At 47.5% G+C, this 20,711-nt stretch overlaps 10 protein-coding genes across 10 annotated transcripts; 9 read left to right on the top strand and 1 right to left on the bottom strand.

Moving 5' to 3' along the window:
- Positions 1 to 905: 905 nt before the first annotated feature.
- FMAN_06238 (uncharacterized protein) lies at positions 906 to 1,964 on the top strand (the record flags this gene model as incomplete). The annotated part of the gene is made up of 1 exon (XM_041827007.1): positions 906 to 1,964. The coding sequence occupies one exon, from the start codon at positions 906 to 908 to the stop codon at positions 1,962 to 1,964; it is 1,059 nt and encodes a 352-aa protein (XP_041678013.1).
- Positions 1,965 to 2,308: 344 nt separating this feature from the next.
- FMAN_06237 (uncharacterized protein) lies at positions 2,309 to 2,971 on the top strand (the record flags this gene model as incomplete). Its single annotated transcript, XM_041827008.1, has 1 exon — positions 2,309 to 2,971. One exon carries the CDS (start codon positions 2,309 to 2,311, stop codon positions 2,969 to 2,971), a length of 663 nt encoding a protein of 220 aa, XP_041678014.1.
- Positions 2,972 to 3,381: 410 nt separating this feature from the next.
- On the top strand, positions 3,382 to 4,473 carry FMAN_06236 (uncharacterized protein; the record flags this gene model as incomplete). Its single annotated transcript, XM_041827010.1, has 1 exon — positions 3,382 to 4,473. One exon carries the CDS (start codon positions 3,382 to 3,384, stop codon positions 4,471 to 4,473), a length of 1,092 nt encoding a protein of 363 aa, XP_041678015.1.
- A 702-nt stretch (positions 4,474 to 5,175) lies between these two features.
- Positions 5,176 to 5,571, top strand: FMAN_06235 (uncharacterized protein; the record flags this gene model as incomplete). Its single annotated transcript, XM_041827011.1, has 1 exon — positions 5,176 to 5,571. The coding sequence occupies one exon, from the start codon at positions 5,176 to 5,178 to the stop codon at positions 5,569 to 5,571; it is 396 nt and encodes a 131-aa protein (XP_041678016.1).
- Positions 5,572 to 6,494: 923 nt separating this feature from the next.
- Positions 6,495 to 6,955, top strand: FMAN_06234 (uncharacterized protein; the record flags this gene model as incomplete). The annotated part of the gene is made up of 2 exons (XM_041827012.1): positions 6,495 to 6,735; positions 6,768 to 6,955. The coding sequence occupies 2 exons, from the start codon at positions 6,495 to 6,497 to the stop codon at positions 6,953 to 6,955; spliced, it is 429 nt and encodes a 142-aa protein (XP_041678017.1).
- A 523-nt stretch (positions 6,956 to 7,478) lies between these two features.
- FMAN_06233 (uncharacterized protein) lies at positions 7,479 to 9,882 on the top strand (the record flags this gene model as incomplete). Its single annotated transcript, XM_041827013.1, has 8 exons — positions 7,479 to 7,570; positions 7,625 to 7,702; positions 7,760 to 8,145; positions 8,193 to 8,334; positions 8,387 to 8,693; positions 8,740 to 9,033; positions 9,084 to 9,467; positions 9,520 to 9,882. 8 exons carry the CDS (start codon positions 7,479 to 7,481, stop codon positions 9,880 to 9,882), a joined length of 2,046 nt encoding a protein of 681 aa, XP_041678018.1.
- Positions 9,883 to 10,752: 870 nt separating this feature from the next.
- Positions 10,753 to 11,153, top strand: FMAN_06232 (uncharacterized protein; the record flags this gene model as incomplete). The annotated part of the gene is made up of 2 exons (XM_041827014.1): positions 10,753 to 10,900; positions 10,954 to 11,153. The coding sequence occupies 2 exons, from the start codon at positions 10,753 to 10,755 to the stop codon at positions 11,151 to 11,153; spliced, it is 348 nt and encodes a 115-aa protein (XP_041678019.1).
- Positions 11,154 to 12,278: 1,125 nt separating this feature from the next.
- Positions 12,279 to 13,595, bottom strand: FMAN_06231 (uncharacterized protein; the record flags this gene model as incomplete). The annotated part of the gene is made up of 1 exon (XM_041827015.1): positions 12,279 to 13,595. One exon carries the CDS (start codon positions 13,593 to 13,595, stop codon positions 12,279 to 12,281), a length of 1,317 nt encoding a protein of 438 aa, XP_041678020.1.
- A 1,565-nt stretch (positions 13,596 to 15,160) lies between these two features.
- FMAN_06230 (uncharacterized protein) lies at positions 15,161 to 16,516 on the top strand (the record flags this gene model as incomplete). The annotated part of the gene is made up of 1 exon (XM_041827016.1): positions 15,161 to 16,516. One exon carries the CDS (start codon positions 15,161 to 15,163, stop codon positions 16,514 to 16,516), a length of 1,356 nt encoding a protein of 451 aa, XP_041678021.1.
- A 549-nt stretch (positions 16,517 to 17,065) lies between these two features.
- Positions 17,066 to 20,405, top strand: FMAN_06229 (uncharacterized protein; the record flags this gene model as incomplete). The annotated part of the gene is made up of 2 exons (XM_041827017.1): positions 17,066 to 19,068; positions 19,121 to 20,405. The coding sequence occupies 2 exons, from the start codon at positions 17,066 to 17,068 to the stop codon at positions 20,403 to 20,405; spliced, it is 3,288 nt and encodes a 1,095-aa protein (XP_041678022.1).
- Positions 20,406 to 20,711: the final 306 nt, after the last annotated feature.

Below are 20,711 nucleotides of genomic sequence, written 5' to 3' on the forward strand. Positions count from 1 at the left end.
GTAATGTTTAAGATATAACTATGATTTATTGTTTACAGTTGAGACTCATGGTTGAGAGCTTGTAGCCTTACCCCAACATCAGAACATAGAGATATCAATTTGTTCGAAAGCGGTATGATTCCTACTCACTGGGGAGACACTGTCAGTATTAGGCCACTGAATAGGTTATTGGCACAAGTGGGAGCTTACTGGAGAGGAAATGTACTTTATAGCTTAGAATTACTGTGTGCCGTCGCCGAGCCGGTATAGTAACACAGAGGGCAGAGACTATCGATAGCATGCATAACGATTCCTAGTTATTGGAAAATGGACTCTCCATCCGAATATACTGGGAAGAAAGTTTCTGTCGCTTGTGAAAGATATGATAAGGCAGTAGAACTTTTGTAATTGGTGAGTGCTAGATGTTCCTAAAGAGCTGTCGCGAAGTTTGGTTCAGTTGTTGATCAATGGCACCATATGTACAACAGAGGACTTGACGCATTGCCTTGAACAAATAGACTTATTGAACTCAGGCCTTTAATTTTCGGAATTCCTCAGTTTTACTTACATGTGAATTCCCAAATATCGGGAGGGAGCCAACGTGCCCGAAAGAGACCAAACTTGCCTCTATTCGGACGATTATCCGGTTTTAACCATCAATACATCACAATCTTGGCAGTGGCTTTTTCTGCTTGGCGATGGATGAACCAATGGACATCATGATATTCGAGCTTCCATTCTTGGAGATCACCGACCGCTTCATGCTTTTCTATTTCTATATAAGTTAGAGGTTTAGCTGAATATTTCTGCTGCCCAGCACCAGCTCAGCCGTGTCTAAGGCTACTTCTGCTTCATCCGCATCTCTTTTCAAAATGTCATCCGCACTTACGGCAACCGTCAATATCATTTCCGTGGCAATTTACACTATGGTGAGACCGACCGGTTCAGTCATAAACGCGAATCCCACCGCAACAACATTCGGCCTTCGGTGCCCAAGAAACCACGAGAAGATCCACTGTGGCCAGAACTATACCAACACCTTCGTGGTCGGGCCATGGGCCAGTACAGTCGTTCCAGAAGGTCTACCTTCCACTGGAACGTTTCGATGGCATTGGGGGTCGGAGAGTGAGGAATTGTCGTATGAGTGTCTCATGAGCTCTGGCATACGTAAGACTTGTACTGGCCTTCAAGTAACACTAGGCATTGCGAGATCGCATACAGAGAGGGAGTGGACGAGCCATAGCTGGACTGTGACTGAGACGGAGGGCATGCTGGATACCGTTCAGTTGCCAATCGTCCTCACCTCGGGCCTGGAGCAGCTGGGGACTGATGTTCAAGCTACACCTACAGAGGACGCCAGTGAGGTCTCTGCCCCACGACGGAAAGCCGCGACTGAAACCTTCCCACCAGTCACTCCGACCTTGTTCATTTACGACGCCGAAGAGTACATGATACACACTCCAACGGGTTCGGTTATAAGCGTTAATCCTACAGCGACGACCATCGAATTGGGATGTCCCGTCCAATCCGATTGTCCATTTGTATACAGCAACACCTTTGTCGTCGGACCATGGGCTAGTACTGTCGTTCCAGAAGGCTCAGCATCGACAGGCACATTTCACTTTTATCTTGCTAATAGCTACTGGGGGACAGCTCTGTCTGTGGAGTGTCTTATGAGTAGCGGCATGCCTCAGACATGCACGAGCTTAGTCACAGAGATGCAACCCAGGACTAGGATGGATGAAGATATTTACGGAGGCCCAGTCACTGAAACCGCGGCGAATATGTATCCAGACAAGACGTTGGCAACGCGATTTACGTACATGTCAATTGTAATCACTGCTGGTCAGGAGCTACTTGGGAAAGCTACAGCAACTTCAACTGATACATCGTCACCGGAGGAAACGAATGTGGCTGGATCGAATGCTGTTTGTGTTGCGGGCGTTGTGGCCATGGCTTTGATTGCTTCTCTTATCATGAACTAGTCAGATGCCATCGCTCAGAATTTGTTGCCATCTTGGATCACAGTAGGAGTCTGGTATGTTACAAGGTAATTACATGAAGAGTATGTATCAGAGCGGAATTCCGCTTGATCGCGAGCCATCACATTAGCCGGCTTTAACCTTGAACCCGAAATTACCAGCCAAACTCAGCCCTAGCAGGCTCTTATTCATCGCACCATGAGTTGACCAACCAGAATCATCAGTTGACATTCCATTTTCAGAATTCGCCGAGATCCATGCGCCCCGTTGTTTCTCTTAAAGCCTGACCATCCCACTCAAGACTGTTCATCGCCAACATCCCACCATCGTCGTTCATTATAACTAGAATGTCGCCAGCACTCACCACACCGGTTTTCATACTTCCCTTGGCTCTCTACAAAGAACAAACGCCCTCAGCCGTAGTCATCGCCGCCAATCCAACAGCAACAACGATCCAATTATACTGCCCCGACGAAGTCTCCGCAGCATGCGAATCATCCGGGTACAATAACTCCATTGTCATTGGGCCATGGGCAAGTAAGACTGTCCCAGCTGGCGCGGCTTTAACGGGCATCTTCCATTGGATGTTGGCTTTGAACGACCTGGGCGGCGCCAGCTCTGTTGAGTGCCTTGTGAGCAGTGGGACGCCTCAGATTTGTACGACCATGGCGTTGCCAAAGGAAACCGGGGAAGACGGGATTACAGATATTGCAACTGGTTTTGGGAGTATCACGAAAGAGTTTGAGCTCAAGTTTGGTACGCTGCCAATCGTCATCACCAAGGGCCAGGAACTGTTTGAAAGAGCATCTCAGGCCACGACAACAGAGGATTCTAGTGCTGCTCAAGCCACTGGAAGTGAGACTAAGGCTACAAGTGCAGAGGCCACGGCTACTAGCGCTTCAACTGACACTGCGGCACCGAAGGAAACTAATGGGGCGGGATCAAGTGCTGTCCGTATATTCGGTGCCTTATTTATGGCCGGATTAGCCTCGTTCATTGTGCAATTTTGAGGGTTATTATGATTTCCCGGTTTATTTTTTTAATTTTTTTGATAGGCTTTCCTGAGTGATGTCACAGATCTAGGTCGTCACAGTATTCTGGGCTCAATATTCAGGGACAAACACATTTGGCAAGCGACATTACTAGATAATGATTTATATGATATACGGTAGGTATACTATCGAGAATTAAATAGAACTAAGGACGTTTCTAAGGCTTTTTGACCACTCAAGGAAAGGACTCAAGAATCCTTCTCTTCCACTGGGTACCTTAGTACTAGGAGTAAGGATCGATGTTTCAAGTTGAGCATTACGTCAGCTAAGATCAGCACAAAACCAGCAGATTCTCAGCCTTACGCGCAACGTGAGGTTGGAACTGTCATCACTGAAGTTGAGCGACCAAGAATAAAACCACGAAAACAATGTCGTCAGGGCAAACTCAAGAGGCCCTCGCATGGAGTGGGCGACAGGCTACGATGCGACAGCAGCAGCAAAACATGCCGCCTACAGTAGTACAAATTGTACTCGCCCAGGTCAAGCGTCAATTCGACGAGCTACAGCGAATGACACCAGAACAGCGACGCGCGGGCAATCGCATGGGCGCCTCCTACGATGATATTCCCATCACTGAGCCTAGCGATCTCATGCTTTTCAACGGCTTTGCTGCCTCACAGCCCGATTTTATCCAATTCGGCAAGGCCTGTCGAGACGGTGATACGTCTACTGTCGAGTCCATCGTTACCTCTCAATCTCGCACGCCAGCCTTCCTTCATGAAGGTCTTTTCAACGCTTTGGGTAGCGGCAAGGTTGATGTTACGCGCTACTTACTTGACTCTGGAGCACCGATCACCAGAATAACTCCATCGTGGGCTTTGGCCGCTCCAATAGACCAGCAAAAGCTCTTATTCGAACTGCTCCTGCAGCACGGCTGGACTGTAAACACGCCTGGTTTTTACGGAGCTGTCCTACTACCCTCCGTTATCCGCGCGGGCAACGATGGTCTTCTTGATTGGTTTCTTGAGAATGGCGCAGATCCAAATCTTGGCAAACAACAGGACAATCGAGACCGTTTCGGCGAACCTGAAACGAATTCTTGCGAGGCACTCGAGATTGCAGCAGGGATGGGCACCGCTGAAATGGTGCAGAAGCTCCTCAACACTGGTGCTAAAATTGACAACGGAGCACCATTGTATTATGCGGCGGGCGCCTATCCGCCGGGGTCAAATCCTCACGCCGGAGTTGTGACACCAAGCAAAGAATTTGATGAGGCGAGGATTCCTGTCATGGAATTGCTAGTGAAAAACGGTGCACAGGTGAACGACAAGTTGAACTCGCGCCATATGACGGCGCAGTATCCAATTGTCAATGCCGTCATGGCGGGGGCTATTGAAAGGGTGAAATGGCTGTTGAGTCAAGGCGCAGATCCAGATATGAAGGGACAGTTTGGCAGTGCTCGCGAGTATGCTGGAAAACTTTCTAGTGATGAGATGAAGCGTGTACTACAGGTGCTTTGAGGCACTGTTCTTTCATGGTGCAAGCCTGGCAGGGGGCGAGTTATATAGGAAAGTCGCAGTGACTTTCTGGCTGCGAAAGTTTGCCTGTGCAGGCATGCAAGAGGACTGTAAATACGATATTTGAATGCGAAAACAAAAGTGTATGTGTTGTTCTGATAAGAAGCTTGATTTCTAGCGAATCCTGGATTGTTCTCGGCGGTAGCGCTCTCGTAAGTCTGGCAGTCAAGGCTTTGAGAAGTTCAGGGGATTACATTGATAAAACCCTAAGGGAACAAAAATGTACGTGAGTCCCATAAATGGCCTGAATACAGCCTCGTAATGCTGTCGTGTCATGCGTGTCGCAAGAGCTGAATGCAGGGTCTTGTCAGGCAGTGCTAGATCAGGCGCCTCCAAGGTCCCAGCACTAGTGGCGGTGCCGTCCAAGCGCTCAAACGGTCTGTCCCATTGGCCATAGTAGGCTCGCACAGCCACTAAAACCCGCTTTTTAACGCTGGAACGCGTGTCGGAGACGAGAAACCTTAATTCTAAATATTCCTCGCTGTCGTTTTAAAAGTCAATCTCTACCCCTAAATACGCGGTTCCTTAATCTTGTTCCTAATCTCAAAATTTTCAACGACAAAAACCTAAAATTTCACAACTCGAACTCTATCCCTAAGCTTTTATCGACTCAAATATCTATCCTACAACCTATCAATCCTTCAAATGTGCTTATTCAATCTCTTCTCAAAAGACAAAGACGAAAAGGACGATCTACCGCCTCCACGGCCAACAAGTCTTGGGCGCAGAACACCAGAAGCTACATCAAGACTCCAAGGAAGCAAGTTCGACGGCAGTCCAAGACCATCAGGGGACAAAGACAAGTACGGCTACGGAGTTGGCTACAGCTCTGGCAATGGATCGTTAGGCGTCGGTGGACCGCATGGCGGCGGCCTGTACGGTGGTGTCAATGGCGGTGTTTATTCTGGAGTCAGTGGAGGGCCAAATGGAGGTGTTAATGGGGGAGTCTATGGTGGTGTTTCAGGGACAACGCATGGTGGCGGATTGGCGCCAGCTGGAGGCTATGGAAGTTCGCCGGGAGGCGGGCATGGATACCTGTGATTGAAGGGAAGATGATTGGCGACTGATCATTATTGTATTTTTTATTTTAAGCGTTAGAACTTCCCACGATAAATCGGACAAAGAGGCTTTGTCTCCTTCGATCCAGAGACTCAAAAGCAAACCAGTATCGCAAGTATTCACTGAGTTCTTGTTGTGCTACGGCCGGTAGTTACCCTAATCTTCTGCTATTATTTGTCTTCAACGGAGACGAGCTTTAACATAACGCTTGTTATCTTCTCAAAACGAAAACGAGTGAAGCATCTGCCTATGCGGCTATCTGGCCGTTGAACAAACTTGATTGAATGACTTAACTAAGCTCTTTGTTGTAATGAAATAGACGCGTGACAGAAAACATAGTAATTTGACTACATTCAAGACACCTTTGTGACGATGGCAGAACAATTCGAGCGATTGGTCTCATCCACCGCGACTTGCGCATATACTGTTCGAAAGATATGGCAATTATGTGATACAAACAGTCCGAACAATAGACTATCTGTTGTGTACCTAGTTGAACACTAGTCTCTGAGATTCAAGTCATTGAATGATTCAACTGATCAACTATTGGCTGTTCCCAATAGGCTTCCGTATCTAGTAGCAGCTTTGAGATAGTTACATACCTTTTAGCCAATGCCGAAGGGGTAACGTCACTGCCACTGTTCAGGTTATAGCGTAACACCATTCTCATCCCTCAATCTCAACTGTGTTTCTTTCCTTCTCGCAGCCCCTAGGTCTGGTATTTGCTTGGATTTTATCCCTTTCTCTCCCTCTGTCCACAATCGTTCTAGAAGTCCCAGCCTCTATCTTGTATTTCGTTGTCAGTGTTCGGCACCCTTTCGCCCCGGTCTTACCCTCTTCCAGTCAGAGTATCCGCATTCACCAGCATTATTCTTATCGATTGAGCACTATTCTCATCCGACACTATGGAGTGGGAAGAGTTCCACGACTGGCTTCTGTGTCAAATGGAGGCAATCGCCGGTCCTGCAGAGGAGAAGGAGTGGACCCTGGAGGATATCTATAGAAGCCATGGCGATAGGCTCAGATATGTCGCCATGTCGAACAACGACTATGCCGCGTTCTTAGAATGGCGAGAACCACAGACTAAACCGACAATGTTTTCGCCCTATTCCTTCGTTTTGAACCCTCTGATTGCGACCATTCTTTGTTGTCTGGTTTTCAATATCGCAACCCCATAGACTATAGGGAGCTCATTCCTGGTCTTTGGACTCAGGCCAGAGCCTTTTATGCAAGGGATGGAGGACATTCCGGACTGCAGGAACGTTGGAAACTTGAAAATCACCAGACAACCACTTCTGAAGGTGGTTGTAGGAGGTATGATACCGGCGACATGACCACTGTGTTTCGCTATGTTGGGTTTGTTTGAGATATAAGGCGACCCGATAATAGGCTCGTTTGTGCTGTGTCTCCGACCCACTCTTAGATGCATAAAATGATGGGATAAAGTAGTTCTGTTCACTAAAGTAGATCAAGCAATATTCTTGTTGATCAGATGGTATTCATTTCACTTCTATGCTTTATTTTGATGTTGATGTTGAAATCCTACCCTATAGATGCCCAAATTGGATGAAACATATTAGAGCTCTTTCGGAGCAATTCATAGCATACATTGTAGTCTTCTCCTCTAAGAGTTTATTAAGATTGAATGCCCATCTACCAAATAATCATACGATGTAGTTCTTCGATGATTAAACGCCGTTCGAGGTTCATACTATCCATTTCCGGGGAATGCTCTGGTCCACTGATTACTCAGGACGATCACGTGTGGATACTACCGGGGTCTAGATCAAAACAGCGACCACTTTACAAGACCCCGAACCTCCCGCATTTCACTCTTGGCGACTAACGATCCCCCCAGGTCCACCCCTAACGATACAGAGATAACCGAAATGGAGATTCCGGCTGAAAAGGTGCAGCAGCATCAGGTTGCATGCTTTAGCTGTCGTGCATCGAGGCAGAAGTGCGATCGCCAGGATCCTTGGTAAGTCGGTCTAGCCTTGACCATGTCCACCTGAGACTGACACGGCGGTATTAGTTCTCGCTGCGCTTCTCATGATCGCGTTTGTAAATATCCAGCTCGTTCTAACAGGGGTCGTAAGCATGGCAGCACAAAGTAAGACCGTAACTCACTCATGGGGCGTTTCTAACTGCTTCACAGCAAACCAGATAGTGTAGAGAAGCTCCTCGCTCGCATCGAAGAAAGCGGTGCTCGCGAGGAAGTCCTCACAGCCCTTCTAGGTCAAACTCTTCCCAGTCCAAATACAACAGTGTCTATAAGAGGAACTCCGTGGACACATGGACAGGGCACTGATTCAGCGCCTGAGTATGGCCACGATGCGAGTCAATCGTCGCGGTCTGTCACTCATCGACGATCAGTCAGTTATGACGAGAGCGATGATGCAGATGGTTTGGTCTCACCCATAACCATGGTCACTGCTGCTATTTCTATGAGTTCCTCTGCGGCTTGTGACAGACTTAGGTCTCAGATGCCGATGCAGCCGGGTATGCGTGAGGCTATAATGGCACCAATAAAAGAACGACTCGCCGTGTATTTTGGTAGGTGAAAGCATATTTCTTCTTTCCTGCCCTCTAACCCGTACCAGCTTCACATCGAGCCCAACAGAAAGATTGGGAGATTCTCGCGACTCAAGCAGTTGACTCTCCATTCAAGTTGGAGAGAGACACTTGCGATCCTCTTGCTTCAAGATTGATCGATGACAATGACGCTTCACTTTACTTCCAACTGTAAGTCCACAACCCATGTATGAGATCGCCGTAATGCTCACAAATAGCAAAGATTCTTCCAGATTCGCCATCCTTTGATCGGCCTTCTCGACGCTACATTACATACTCGCGAATATGTCTATGGGTGCTCATTCACTTTATTCTCCGTGATCTGCGCTCTGGGGTGTGCTGTCTCAGCACGTCCTCGCGACCGAGCCATATACCCCGTTCTGTCATCATTAGCCAGTGGCAATATTAGATGGTGTATCGCCGCATCGGTAAAATCCCTATCAACTATTCAAGCCATTATCGCCTACCAATACTGGGCTCCTCTCTCTGCAAGGCAAGCAGATGATCCATACTGGCTGACACTAAGCCATGTAGGTATTTCCATATTTTTCCAGATATGCGCTGACTTCTTCGCAGGCTGTTCAGTTGGCCAAGGAGATGGGAATTAACAGACCAGACGTTGTGAGAGAATATGTCAACACAGAATTTCCCAATGCTTCGCCAGAGCTAGCCGATAGGTATGCCAGAAACTATGAGAGAACGTGGCTATACACCTTTATCGTAGATAAAGGCTTCGGGGCCCTCAATGGTCGTTTGCAGTGTATGAGCTGGAGGGCAGTACCCCGTACTGCAGTAGACTGGTGGAAGTCACCTATGGCAGAACCAACAGATCGTATCATCAGTGGAGTGATCGAGATTAGGGGGTTATTGGTAAGTTGAAAACTGACGCGACTGATCCCAGCTAACGATACCTGTCACAGCTCCAAGCAATGGAGAAACGTAGGCATATAGTATCGACACCGGCTTCGATCCTGGAGTGGCACAAAGAAGCTTACGAGCGCCTCACTCGCGTCCGCAACGAACGCTGTCAATCCGATGACCTACCATCTTCGAAATATCTCCCTATCCTGGCTTTCTACATGGATCACAGTATTCTTGTCTTCAACGCCCAGGCTTTGCGAGACTTGACCGCCTCTGACAGTGCGACGACATCAGCGCTTTTGATCATCCAGAGAAAGAGCATTGAAGTTGCTGGGCGTATCTTTGACCATTTAGTAACAGATAAAACAATGAACGACGTCTCAGTTGGCTTTCAGAATAACCAGTTCATTATGATCTGCCACGCTATGACTGAGGTGCTTCGGGTAAGCCTCTTCCTTCCTTGGGTCTTTTGAACATCACTAACCTGGTACCCAGGCTGTAAAGAAAGGCGGCATCACAGCAGAAGAAACCGCCGCTGCTGCAGAAAAAGTCATCAGTGTTATTCCATTCTTTGACCGCGTGGTACAACACCTTCCAGCATCATCATCTGTACATCTCTACTTTGATCTTGCTCGTTTCTTTGCATGTCAGATTGACTCTTTGCTTGCCGCGCCTGATCCGCAAGCTTCGCGAGAAACTATTGATCAAGGAATGTTTACGGATGAGTGGTTCAAATCTGTTGATTCGGGTGTGCCAGATGTTGCGACGTATATAGATATGGGATATTTGGGGATGGATCAGTCAATGATGGATGCAAATGGGTTCTTCGATTTTAATGACTTTAATGGCATGGCATAAAGGTTTGGTGACATTAATGATAGGGGTCAGGCGCTGGTACTTTGTGGCCAGTTATACGATATCGAACTTAAGACACTTTAAATAACAGCTAGTCGCTTTCAGAACTTTCCCAACTTCTCTGGATGTTGAACATTCATAGGTCATCTCTCTAAAGTCTAATACCAAATCAATAAAGTTCCGTCTTCGTTTTCGACCTATCAGGTTTAGTCCTAAGCGCCAAGCAATCTGTCGAAGGATGAATTTGTTGCAAATGCGATAGTGAATAGTTAACTACATGCATAAGACGTTCTAGACCAAGACCAGGGTTGGCCCGCATATCCGTCAATAGTTCATTGACGCCAAATAAAATGGTAACATTACTGGACACATGGGCAAGCCCCGGCATTTCAGCCTCTCGCCACTATTCCTATTTAAACTATCAGCGAGCCAATGTAGGTCGGCTAGTCCGAAGTTCCAAGTCGACTTCTCCTTATCGTATGTTAACCGAAGTTCCCTAGTATTAATGGAGCTCAATCCTGTAAATAAACGACCTAGATCAACAATTCACAGCAGTTCAGCTACTCAAGGGTCTTCAGCTGTTGAAAGTGGCTGAGCAAGTAATGATAAATCGAATGATTAGATGATCTGTAGCGTCCTGTGATACCGGGGATGCCGTAGTCCAGACGCGCAATCCAATTGAGTTCGCAGAAAACATTGCCGCACTGTGAGTTTTTCTGATATCATAAACAGTGTCTATTCTAGTACTTAAAGTCTGCATTGACCTAGTATTGCTCCTCCTAACATGCAAAACAAAATTCATCCCAACAGCTACACTCTTCAAAGTATTGCCCTGTTCATCGCAGTACATACTACTTCTTCTTTGCAAGCAAAATGGTCGCGATCGGAATTAGATATTACAAACTCCGCAATTCGGGCATTGCCTGTATTATCTGGCCACAGCTCAGAAAGGAGAGCAACACTGGCGAAACGGTCTGGGACGGAAGGAAGAAGGACGAGTCCAAGTACAGACTGGTTATCAGTAGGTACGAAAGAGCATACGCCGTTGATCTTACAGTCTGACTCCCCGTATAGACACGTCTGTTACAGTAGACCTTTCGACAACAGGCATATCTCCTGAAACCAAGTTCTTCTTGTCTGAGAACACGTTTTTCGGTACAGACATGTGGAACCCAAACCAGGCGTTCTTCTATGATCCCAATTCCAACGTCACTGCTTGTGCAACCAAGTGGGGAGGAGTCCACGATGGAAGTCTCGACTATGGGGACTGCTAGTCCTGCAAGTTTGGCCGAGAGGAACAAAAGATCGACATGTCAATTGCTGCGGAGGTTGAAGCTTATACAGCTAATATCGCCGATCAGAGGATCGAAGACTTCTAAATACATCCTTTGGTCACGAGTTGGACGGTAGATCTGATGTTCAAGAGCTATTGGGGGGATAGCTAAGCAGGCGGCAAAAACCATCCCAAAACTAATTCTGACTGGAACAGGACTTATCATGGCTTTCCTCATCGCGAAGGGCTATTCCGTGCGGAAGAAGACAATGACCCTACCAGATGGTACTGTTGTAACTACATGATATCTTGGACCACCTCCACGGAATGGATATGGAGTTGTTCCTAAAAAGATCGTGAAGGACTGAACGCGCCGCTGGCCGACAAGAAGTAGATTGATAGGTCCAGTAACTCAATTTTTCAAGTTGAGTTATGCTTTCGATTGAAGACGAAGCTCAAAAGGGATATTGGGACTTGGCTTTAAGTAGTATTATAAACTTGTAAATATCAATAGTTCAAGTAAGGTCAGGGTGAAGATAATGGTGAATATCTTGGTGAAATTACAATTCAATCGTCTCGGCCCACCACTGGCAACTCTCGCTCCAGTGAGGTCTGTGACTGTCTCCAGTATGGTCGGGTCTCATAGTTTGAACATACATGGCACTGTAGGAAGTGATCAGGCCGAGGACAGATCGAGTCTCCCTTCTGGTACACAAGCGCAAATCTCACAAGGACAACGCCCAGGAACTAGGCCACAGGCACCACTACCTGTTCATCCAACCAGTCAAATTCCGGGCACCTTAGTCTACCAAGGGGGTTAGAGAAGAAGGCAAGTGAACTTCTTGAGACTTATGATGAGCCAGGAATCTTTGGGATGTCGGCACGTTTGTCGAAGAAGCCGAAGAAAAGGCTGAGGAACTATGTTGGAACGTACCGAACTAATTGCATTACTCATTACTTCAACTATAGGGTGTTCAACGACAGGCTCCTTCTAGCTGTGAGATTCAAGAACATTACTCCGATGGTGCTGTTAGATGTGTTCTTTGACTTCATAGCAAATGCAATTACATGAACAGGACTTACGAAGTAAAATCCGAAAGTCATACGACATCGAATTTCGTGAGCCTCATAGCCCAGCCCTTTCGCTCTGAATCCCTTCCCTCTTCTCCTGGTGCTGGAGACATTTCTTTCGCACCTCTCGGGCATTGATCTTCCACCGCCTTATTCCAAGTACGCAAAAGGATGCAGCAATATACATAAATCCAGTAAACAGCTGGGCACCTAAGTAGCTTCCTGTTCCTGTATAAATTTCCAAAGCAATAGGGGCACTAAACGTCGAGGGGACAGCCATAGCGACCCAAAGACAACTCAACGCCGAGGCTAGGTTCTCGAGACCCATGACCTCGACGAGGACCGGTGATATGTTGACCCAGAAGACACCAGCTGACAAACCCCCAACGAGTGCAAATGTCAGGAGCACGCCAAACGACGTTGCGTTGATCCATATCGCGAAAGTTAGGATTCCGGTGATAAATGACATGCTGAAGGTGAGATTAATTCTACCAAACCGATCGCTTAGCCATCCTATGCATGGACGGCCGATGGCTTGGCCGAACATAAAGAATGCTGGAATCATCGATGCTTGTGACGATGAGAGTCCAATAACATTTGCGTAGTTTGCGAGAGTGAAAATGAGCACGAAGTAACCGAGCATACTGAAGGCGCCATAGCTCAAGACAAGAAGATACTCTGGTCTGCGTAGAAGAGTCGTGTCGAGAGCGAGTCTTGTAGCTTGTGCGTTATATCGAGTTCGTATAAGCAGTGTACAAGTGATGTTCGCCACCGCCGATACGATTGCAAGAATTCGGTATGCCCATTCCAAGCCCATGTTGCGAATAATGGCCCCGGTAGCGAGTGAGTACGTCAACCCTCCAAGACCAGCTCCAGCGATGGCAATGCCATTAGCTAAAGCTCGTCGTCTTGTAAACCACTGCGATATAATCCCGTAGGAAGGTAAAAACAGCAGTCCCATTCCAATTCCAAAGAGGGCTCCCTGAGAGAGAAATAATTGCCAAATTTCGGTTGACAAGCTTGCACAGACAAGGCTTACTGACTGTATAATAGCCCCAATAAGCATCGTCGGCCTTGTACCGAGTTCTCTAGCCATTATAGTAGCGAATGGTGAGATGAGCATCATGACCCCTACGCTGAGAGATCCAGCGATGGCGTATATCAGTGGCGTTGTACCAGGAAATGTATTCTCCTTGACGAAGTGGGCGAGGAATACGGAATATGCTGCGTTTATACCCCATGAATGGCCGTTGATGATAGCCACTGAGGTTGTGACGATCCAACCGTATCCTCCATCTGGGGCTTTTTCGGAAGTCGGCGAAATCTCTTGCGTCTCCAAATCCGGCTGCCCTGGGGTGCCTTTGGCGTTCATGTTGGAAATCGATATGTTCGGACCAGAACCAATTTCTACTGGACTTTGAGACTATATATCATCTCATATACTGACTGATACATGGGACAGTTCGTACATATGACCACAAAATCGGACCATCGGCAGACTTTGGGGGCAGGCCATTATAAGCTCGTGTCTTTTTCTTAGCGTTGCCAAGGCCGTAGTTCCGTCTCCGCCATAGCTAACCGAAGACTCGGGACCTTGACATAAAAGGCCCGATATCAACTAGCATTTCCTCGGAAGATGAATAGTGAGCCTATCGAGGAATCTCATCCATCTGTATGTACTCATATATCAATCAGATATTGGCATATACCTTGAGACCGTTCTTGGTGTCTGACACCACTGGGGCTTCTTCTTCGCTTCCATGAGAAGTTCTAGGACTACATTACTTATCATACTCTCTCGTCTGACTGTGTCAAAGGCTGCGATAAAAGTTTAGTACAAGCCTTCAAGGCTCCAGGTTCTCGAACCAATCAATGACGGTACATCCTCCAGACCCCGAAGCTATTGGCCAAATGACTTGTATGAGTCTATGACATGATCCAAGAGCTTACCCGACATGAGTATTCTTCCAGCCCGCTGTAAGAATGTTGTGAAGCCGGACTGCTGATGGTGGTTCATTTCGAGCTTCATTGCTTAGCCCCGAAATTTAATCCCTTTGCGTACGTCTCTTTCTCTGCAAATCGGGCTTCGTGTCTGATATGGAAGTACTTCATTGTCTACTTACGGTTGAGTTCGTCATCTTATCAGCATTATCCTCAGTGATACCACCTTTAATGTCGACCCTAGGAAGCTCTGATCTAGGTTTCTTTTCGCGACACTTTACATAATTTCGATAAAATTATCGAAAAGGTAAGATGAAGAAATTCGGAAGAAGGGATTGTCGAAGATGCCTTCATTTTACCAAAGCTTACATACGTTGTCGCTTGTAGAGGAGCAAAATTCAACATCGGGCATGCATGAGGCTCGCGTGCTCGTCAAATGACGGGTTTGAGGAATGCGCTGCTCACTCCCCGGATGCAAGCTGCGACGACTGTGGTTACTCCAAGAAGACCAAATACGAAAATGACAACATCAATGATTGTCGTGTACTCACTGAGAAATTGCTTCATAACTTGTTCGCCAGAGAGGACAATTAAGGGTGCAAGATCCGTGGCGAAATTGTTGGCGAATCATCCCAAAATTCAGTCTCGTTATTGGCATCATGCATTGTGTAGTGAAGCTCGGAGGCTGAAATCGTGTAAACGGCCACGGACTTGGGACTTTATCACTATTTTCAGCGCTGGGGTGCGCCATGAACGGGCGTTTGCTCCAATGGATTGGCTGTGCAATACACCATCGTCTGCCATCATGATGCAGGCTGACCGTAAGGCTCTCTGAGCTGACAGCGGCTGAAACACGTACCAGTTTCTGAGTGGCACCCAGGGTACGTGCCTCTCTTCGATCAATCGAGGAAGTTCGGATCTCGTTCATGCTCCTGTTCTTTCTTTGCTTTCTTCATTCTTGCCGTTTTCATCTCAACCTACCTTCCACAGGTTGGAATGGCGGACCCTCTTTCCATCTCAGCGAGCATCGCTGGGTTAGTTGCTCTTGCCGATCTCGTCTTTCGATCAGGCACCAAATACGTCAAGAGCTACAGAGGCGCCCCAACAGAGGTTGGAAACCTCATGCGCGAAGTCAGAAGTCTCTCTGTCATCTTGCACAACCTTTCCCTTGTCGCTTTTGACCTGGAAGAAACTGGACGACCCGAAACAACTGCTGCTGTTCACGAGCCGCCACCTGCTCTTCAACCGCATTATCTCCACGATTGCCACCAGCTGCTGAGACGCTTGGAGACGGGCCTTTCGCGTACAGAGACTTCCCTAGACTCGGGTTCTGGGCGCCAAAGACTGCGAGCGCGACTGAAATGGCCTTTCACTTCAACCGAGTCCAGGGACATGATCCAGGATATACAGCGCTACAACCAGATCATCCACACAGCTCTCGCCGCCGACTCTCTAGCCAAGCTCAAACATTGCTTATCCCGACAAATCGAAATGAAGGATGGCCTTGAAAAGATCAATCGTACCGCTGAAAAGATCTTGGATATACAAGTCAAGATTGCCCTCGATACAAAAAGGAATCAAGTTCTCGAATATTTTGGCCAATTCAATCCTCGGGGTGAATACGAGACGAACGATAGCCTACGGCATGGTCTCACCGGCCTTTGGCTCACGCAAGGTCCAGAGTTTGACTACTGGTACTCAACTCCGGCTTCAAGACTCTGGTGCAGTGGTATACCTGGTGCTGGGAAGTCAGTCCTTTCTGCGGCCGTGATTAAGGAGTGTTTGCATAGAAACGCTCATGATGCACACAAAGCAATAGCGTACTTCTTCTGCACCTATAGACATGAGCGCTCCCAGCATATGGTCAACATTCTTTCTTCCCTTTGCATCCAACTTGCCCTGCAGAGCGAAAAAGCTTTCCGTATCTTACAGGAGTATCACGACCAACTGTTCTCAAGTCATCACCTCTCTACAAAGCCCACCGTCGAAATGCTCACGCAGATACTACATCGTATCTGTGCTTGCTTTACTCGCGTCTATATTATCGTCGATGGTATCGATGAGTGTGACAATCGAGTCGAAGCAAATGTAAAGTGCTTGGCCGAGCTTGCGCTGTCACAAGGGGATGATGTTATGAACATGGCATTATTTAGCCGGGACGAGAGCATTATACGCACGCGTCTAGAAAGGGACTTTTCTCATGTCGAAATTGAGGCTCATACTGAGGACCTGCAACTCTATGTCGCCTCTGAACTTAACGAAAGGATTACTTCAAAACGGCTGAGGCTTCGTGACCCAAATCTGAACGACCTCATTGTGACGAGATTGGTTGGGGAAGCTAAAGGGATATAAGTTACACTTGCTCCGATGCGACTCACTTCTAATTAATGGTTCTCGAGGTTTCGCTGGGTAGCCTGCCAACTGGACTACATGTGTGAACTCCCAACAGACAGAGCTCGACGTGAGGCCTTGAGCAAGCTTCCCCCTTCTCTCTATGCAACTTATGATCGGATCTTACTAAGAATTGATGGTTGTAACGATGCGGTAAAACGACTGGTCAAGGGGACGCTATTAATGCTCGCGACGTCTTTCTCCTCACTCTGCTTTGAAGAAATCTGCGAGGCCATTTCCTTGGAAGACGGTGCAACAACTCTCGAAGATGATGAGATTGTAGAGGAAGAAGAATTGCTTCGGTGATGCAGTAGCCTTGTTCGAGTCAACAAATCCGGCTCCTTCGCCGATGGCAAAAGAATTCAGTTTGCACACTTTACAGTCCAAGAATATCTTCTGTCCTTGAAGACTCGCAATTCGGATCATCAATACTCAAAGCTCAGAGAATACGCTGTATCGCGCATAGATGGTATAGACTTCTTTTCTTTCCTCTGTTTACGCTTCCTCACTATGGAGGACATGGAGCGATTTCCGCCTACCCCTGACATAACACGTAGTATCGGGGACTTGCTTGCTCGACGCAGACGCAGAACCTTTTACTGCAAATCGGCATTGACTTGGACGCCATATACAACACCATCGTCAATTATGGAAGATAGGACACATAGACTCCTGCGGAAGCTCTTCCAACCATCCAAAACACCCACCTTCTGTCTTTGGGCAATTGACTTCATATTCAGTCATCATCCCTCGTCTTCAACAAACAGCTCTTCTGAGTCAAGAAGAGTTCTATCGCAAGTTATTACTGCAGTGCTCAGGCCTGAATTCACCCCTCTCCACATGGCAGCTGCATTCAGTATGCACGACATATGTCAAGAGTTGCTGGAAAGTGGCTCTGATGTGCTGGCATGCAGCAGGTTCGGTACTCCATTACACTGTTCCCTTGGCGGCCGAGGTTTCTTTTATAGTTTTCTGAACTTAAGAAGCAACGATATCATATCCGGTGGTCCCATTACTGATCGAATAGTTTTCCATGGTGCGCACCTGGCTCGGCTACAAACAGTCCAATTGTTGCTGAAAGCTTCAGCCTTACCCCTGACGTCCCCATTGCCATCAGAAACTATCATGTCCCTCACTTTGTCATGCCCTGACATATTTACCAACAATGTTCAAGTTATCATCGAGCTTCTTAGGGCTGGTATGTCAATCACGGCTCACGATGTACAACTCTTCAAGACTCGTTATGATCGGTGCCTGCAGATGCCTGCTTTTACATCCGAGACCTCTCAGATGTGGTCTCTTTTTCCACAATTACTCAACGCCCTTGGCGAAAACAATACACCAGGCTGCCCTAGATTTCTTCTTCACCAGGAGACCGCAGACTTCATCTTAAGAACAAGGGAAAGAAGACCACTCCAGTCCTCAGAGAGGCAGTTTCTTGACGGCACCAGTAACGAAGAGGTCCTCAAATACTTCCATTCACTGATCAGATTGAACAATAAAATTGGGGTGAGCGCTTTCCTTGCCACTCCGAGAGCTGAATTGGCAAAGTCGACAGACATTGATCCTGAGCGTCCTGGCTGGAATGCTCTTCATCTTGCATTACTTGAGAGATCTTATCGAGTGCTGGATCCATTGTTAACCTTTGGCCTGGATCCGTGTGCTGAAAGTCCAGAAGGTTCCAAGCCAGTTCATATGTGCTGTCAGGATGACACTTGTGAGGCTCTTCAAATCCTACTACGCTTTGGTGGATCAATTCTTGACACCGATAACGTGGGCAGGACCGTGTGGCATTTAGCTGCAGAGATGAACTCCGTGATGGTTCTGCAGGAATTACTTAACTTGGGCGACGTTGATGTTGCGCTAAAAGTAACATCTAAGCACCATGAGACCCCTATTTGTGCTGCAGCGACTCAATTACGCCTCGAGGCTGTTTCCCTTCTCCTGCCTTTTTGCAGAACGGAAGAACACTGGACAAGCAGTAAAGCACTGTCCGTCATTTTATATGAGCCCAGATTCTCTGGGATCATTCAATCCCTGCATGGATTCGGCATCTTGTCACAAACATCATGTGGTATGCACGCTCTAGCATGTGCATTCTATCGGGCTATTTCTCTTGATGATGTACAGACTTGTGAGAAGCTTTACGGTCTCGGCTGTCCTTTGGAGTGTGAGCTACCCTTTCCCGTGCTTGTGACCCCATTGGCTCTGGCCATATTCCGAGATTCTTGCAAGGTGATGATGTGGCTATTTAGGAAGGGTGCGCCTGTTTCAACCATCATGGCCCATCCTACTAAGGATACACATTGTACAGTGCTCGACCTTGTCTTAGAGCGACCCAATCTGAATATCCTTCTTTCGACGTTATTGGATGCATACCTTGCAGAGGAGGGTTCCTTTTCACATCAACAACGCAGTATACTGAACATACCTCTCATGTTAGGTAACACAGATGGACTCGTCATAATGCTGAACAAACTCCAGGGCAAGGCCTTGGGCGGTGGTGAAGTCACGTAAGCAACTCGTAACATTCACCGAAGCAGTAAGCGGCTAATTGATACACAGAAGATTCTTCCGGGACATTTCAGGTGACTTCATCTTTAGATGCACCTCAAAACTTGAGTCGCTCAGTGCCATTATTAATCAGAAGGACATCCGTCATCAGAACAGGACTCCTCTTTTTGTGGCAGCCGCGCAGAACAATGTGACAGCAGTAAACGCTCTGCTTATTCATGGAGCCCATATCAACACAACGGACGACAGGAATTGCACGCCTCTATTCGTTGCAGTTGAGCAAGGTGCGACAGAAGTTGTAGAGTTGCTCCTCAATCGTGGTGCCCACGTCGACGTGGTGAATACTTCATTTCACGGACTCCTTGATGTGGCTTTCGTACAGAAATCGTGGAGAATGGTTGACATCCTTCTCAAGGCCGGCCTATCAAGCAAACGGATTAATGTGGACGGAAGAAATCTCCTCGGCCTCATGACTTTATGGACTTGCCAACCAGACACCAAACCCAATATTGGGCTCTTCAAGCAGCTCCTAGATCATGGCGTCGATCTACACTTGTGCGATATTTTTGGTTACTCCGCTTCCCATTGTCTTTTTACAAGACCTTGCCGGGGTTACTTGTTGTGCATGTTGGACATGAGATTCGATCTACAGGTGGCAAAGCTCAGCAACTGGCCTGACCGTTTCTTCTCCAACGGAGTAGACATCTTGGTCGCGCTAATATACAGCTTTCGTTATGTCAAACCTTTAATCAAGATTGAGGGTGTCCGCCAGCTATGTGGCCTGGGAACTCCTGGTACTCATAGTTTGTTATGTCGAGCAGCCTGCTGTGGTTCGATCCCGGCGATTCAGAACCTCATCAAGCTTGGGATTAGTGATTTCGAACACCATTGTCGTGAACACGGATCGCCCCTAAATGCTGCCGTTCAAAACAACAGATGGGAGGCAGTCAAGTTTCTTATGCTTCATGGCGCCAAGGTACCTGACGATCTGGGGAAACCCATGAATCCCACTCTCAGTACTACAAGCCTAGATTTCGTTATTCGAGAATGGCTATTTGTTGGTATGCACACAGAGCGAAAGCGAATTTCCCTTGGCCTCTTGAGCGGTGAGCCGGAGATGAAATACTGGTCTGGAGTATGGGTTGTTCGGGTTCCATTGCAAAGGCAGGATAGGAAGTGTTCTGTGGAGAGCATCTTGGAATACGCCAAACGAAGGTACTGGCTTGAGATTGAGTACAAGTCAAGTGTTATTCGATATACTCAACTGTTGCGGCCAAAAGAAAGATGTGGGAGCATGTCGAGTGTTGAGCGGCAGGGCTATTACTGGGAGATGTGATGGTTGCTCAGCACCATTAGGATGATAGCCGACGGCATCCAGCCACGCACACCCAGACAGCGGATCACCTACAGCTTCATTCGACCTCACAAAGAGATAGATGAGGTCCCAGAAATTACAACGCTGCGTTCAGCCGGTCTTTTTCTTCCTCCCGGGGAATCCACTCGGCAGCCGACGCCGATCCGAAGTACGGAGCTGGCTTTTCAGGCCGTAAGGCCCCACCTACGTCCGGTGCGCGATATCCCTGCCGCCTGCTCTAAGGGAGGTAATAAAACCTAGGACCAGGACTGAGCGACTTTTAAGACT

The sequence above is a fragment of the Fusarium mangiferae genome (genome assembly GCF_900044065.1).
Source record: "Fusarium mangiferae strain MRC7560 genome assembly, contig: FMAN_scaffold002, whole genome shotgun sequence".
NCBI classification, from domain to species: domain Eukaryota; kingdom Fungi; phylum Ascomycota; class Sordariomycetes; order Hypocreales; family Nectriaceae; genus Fusarium; species Fusarium mangiferae.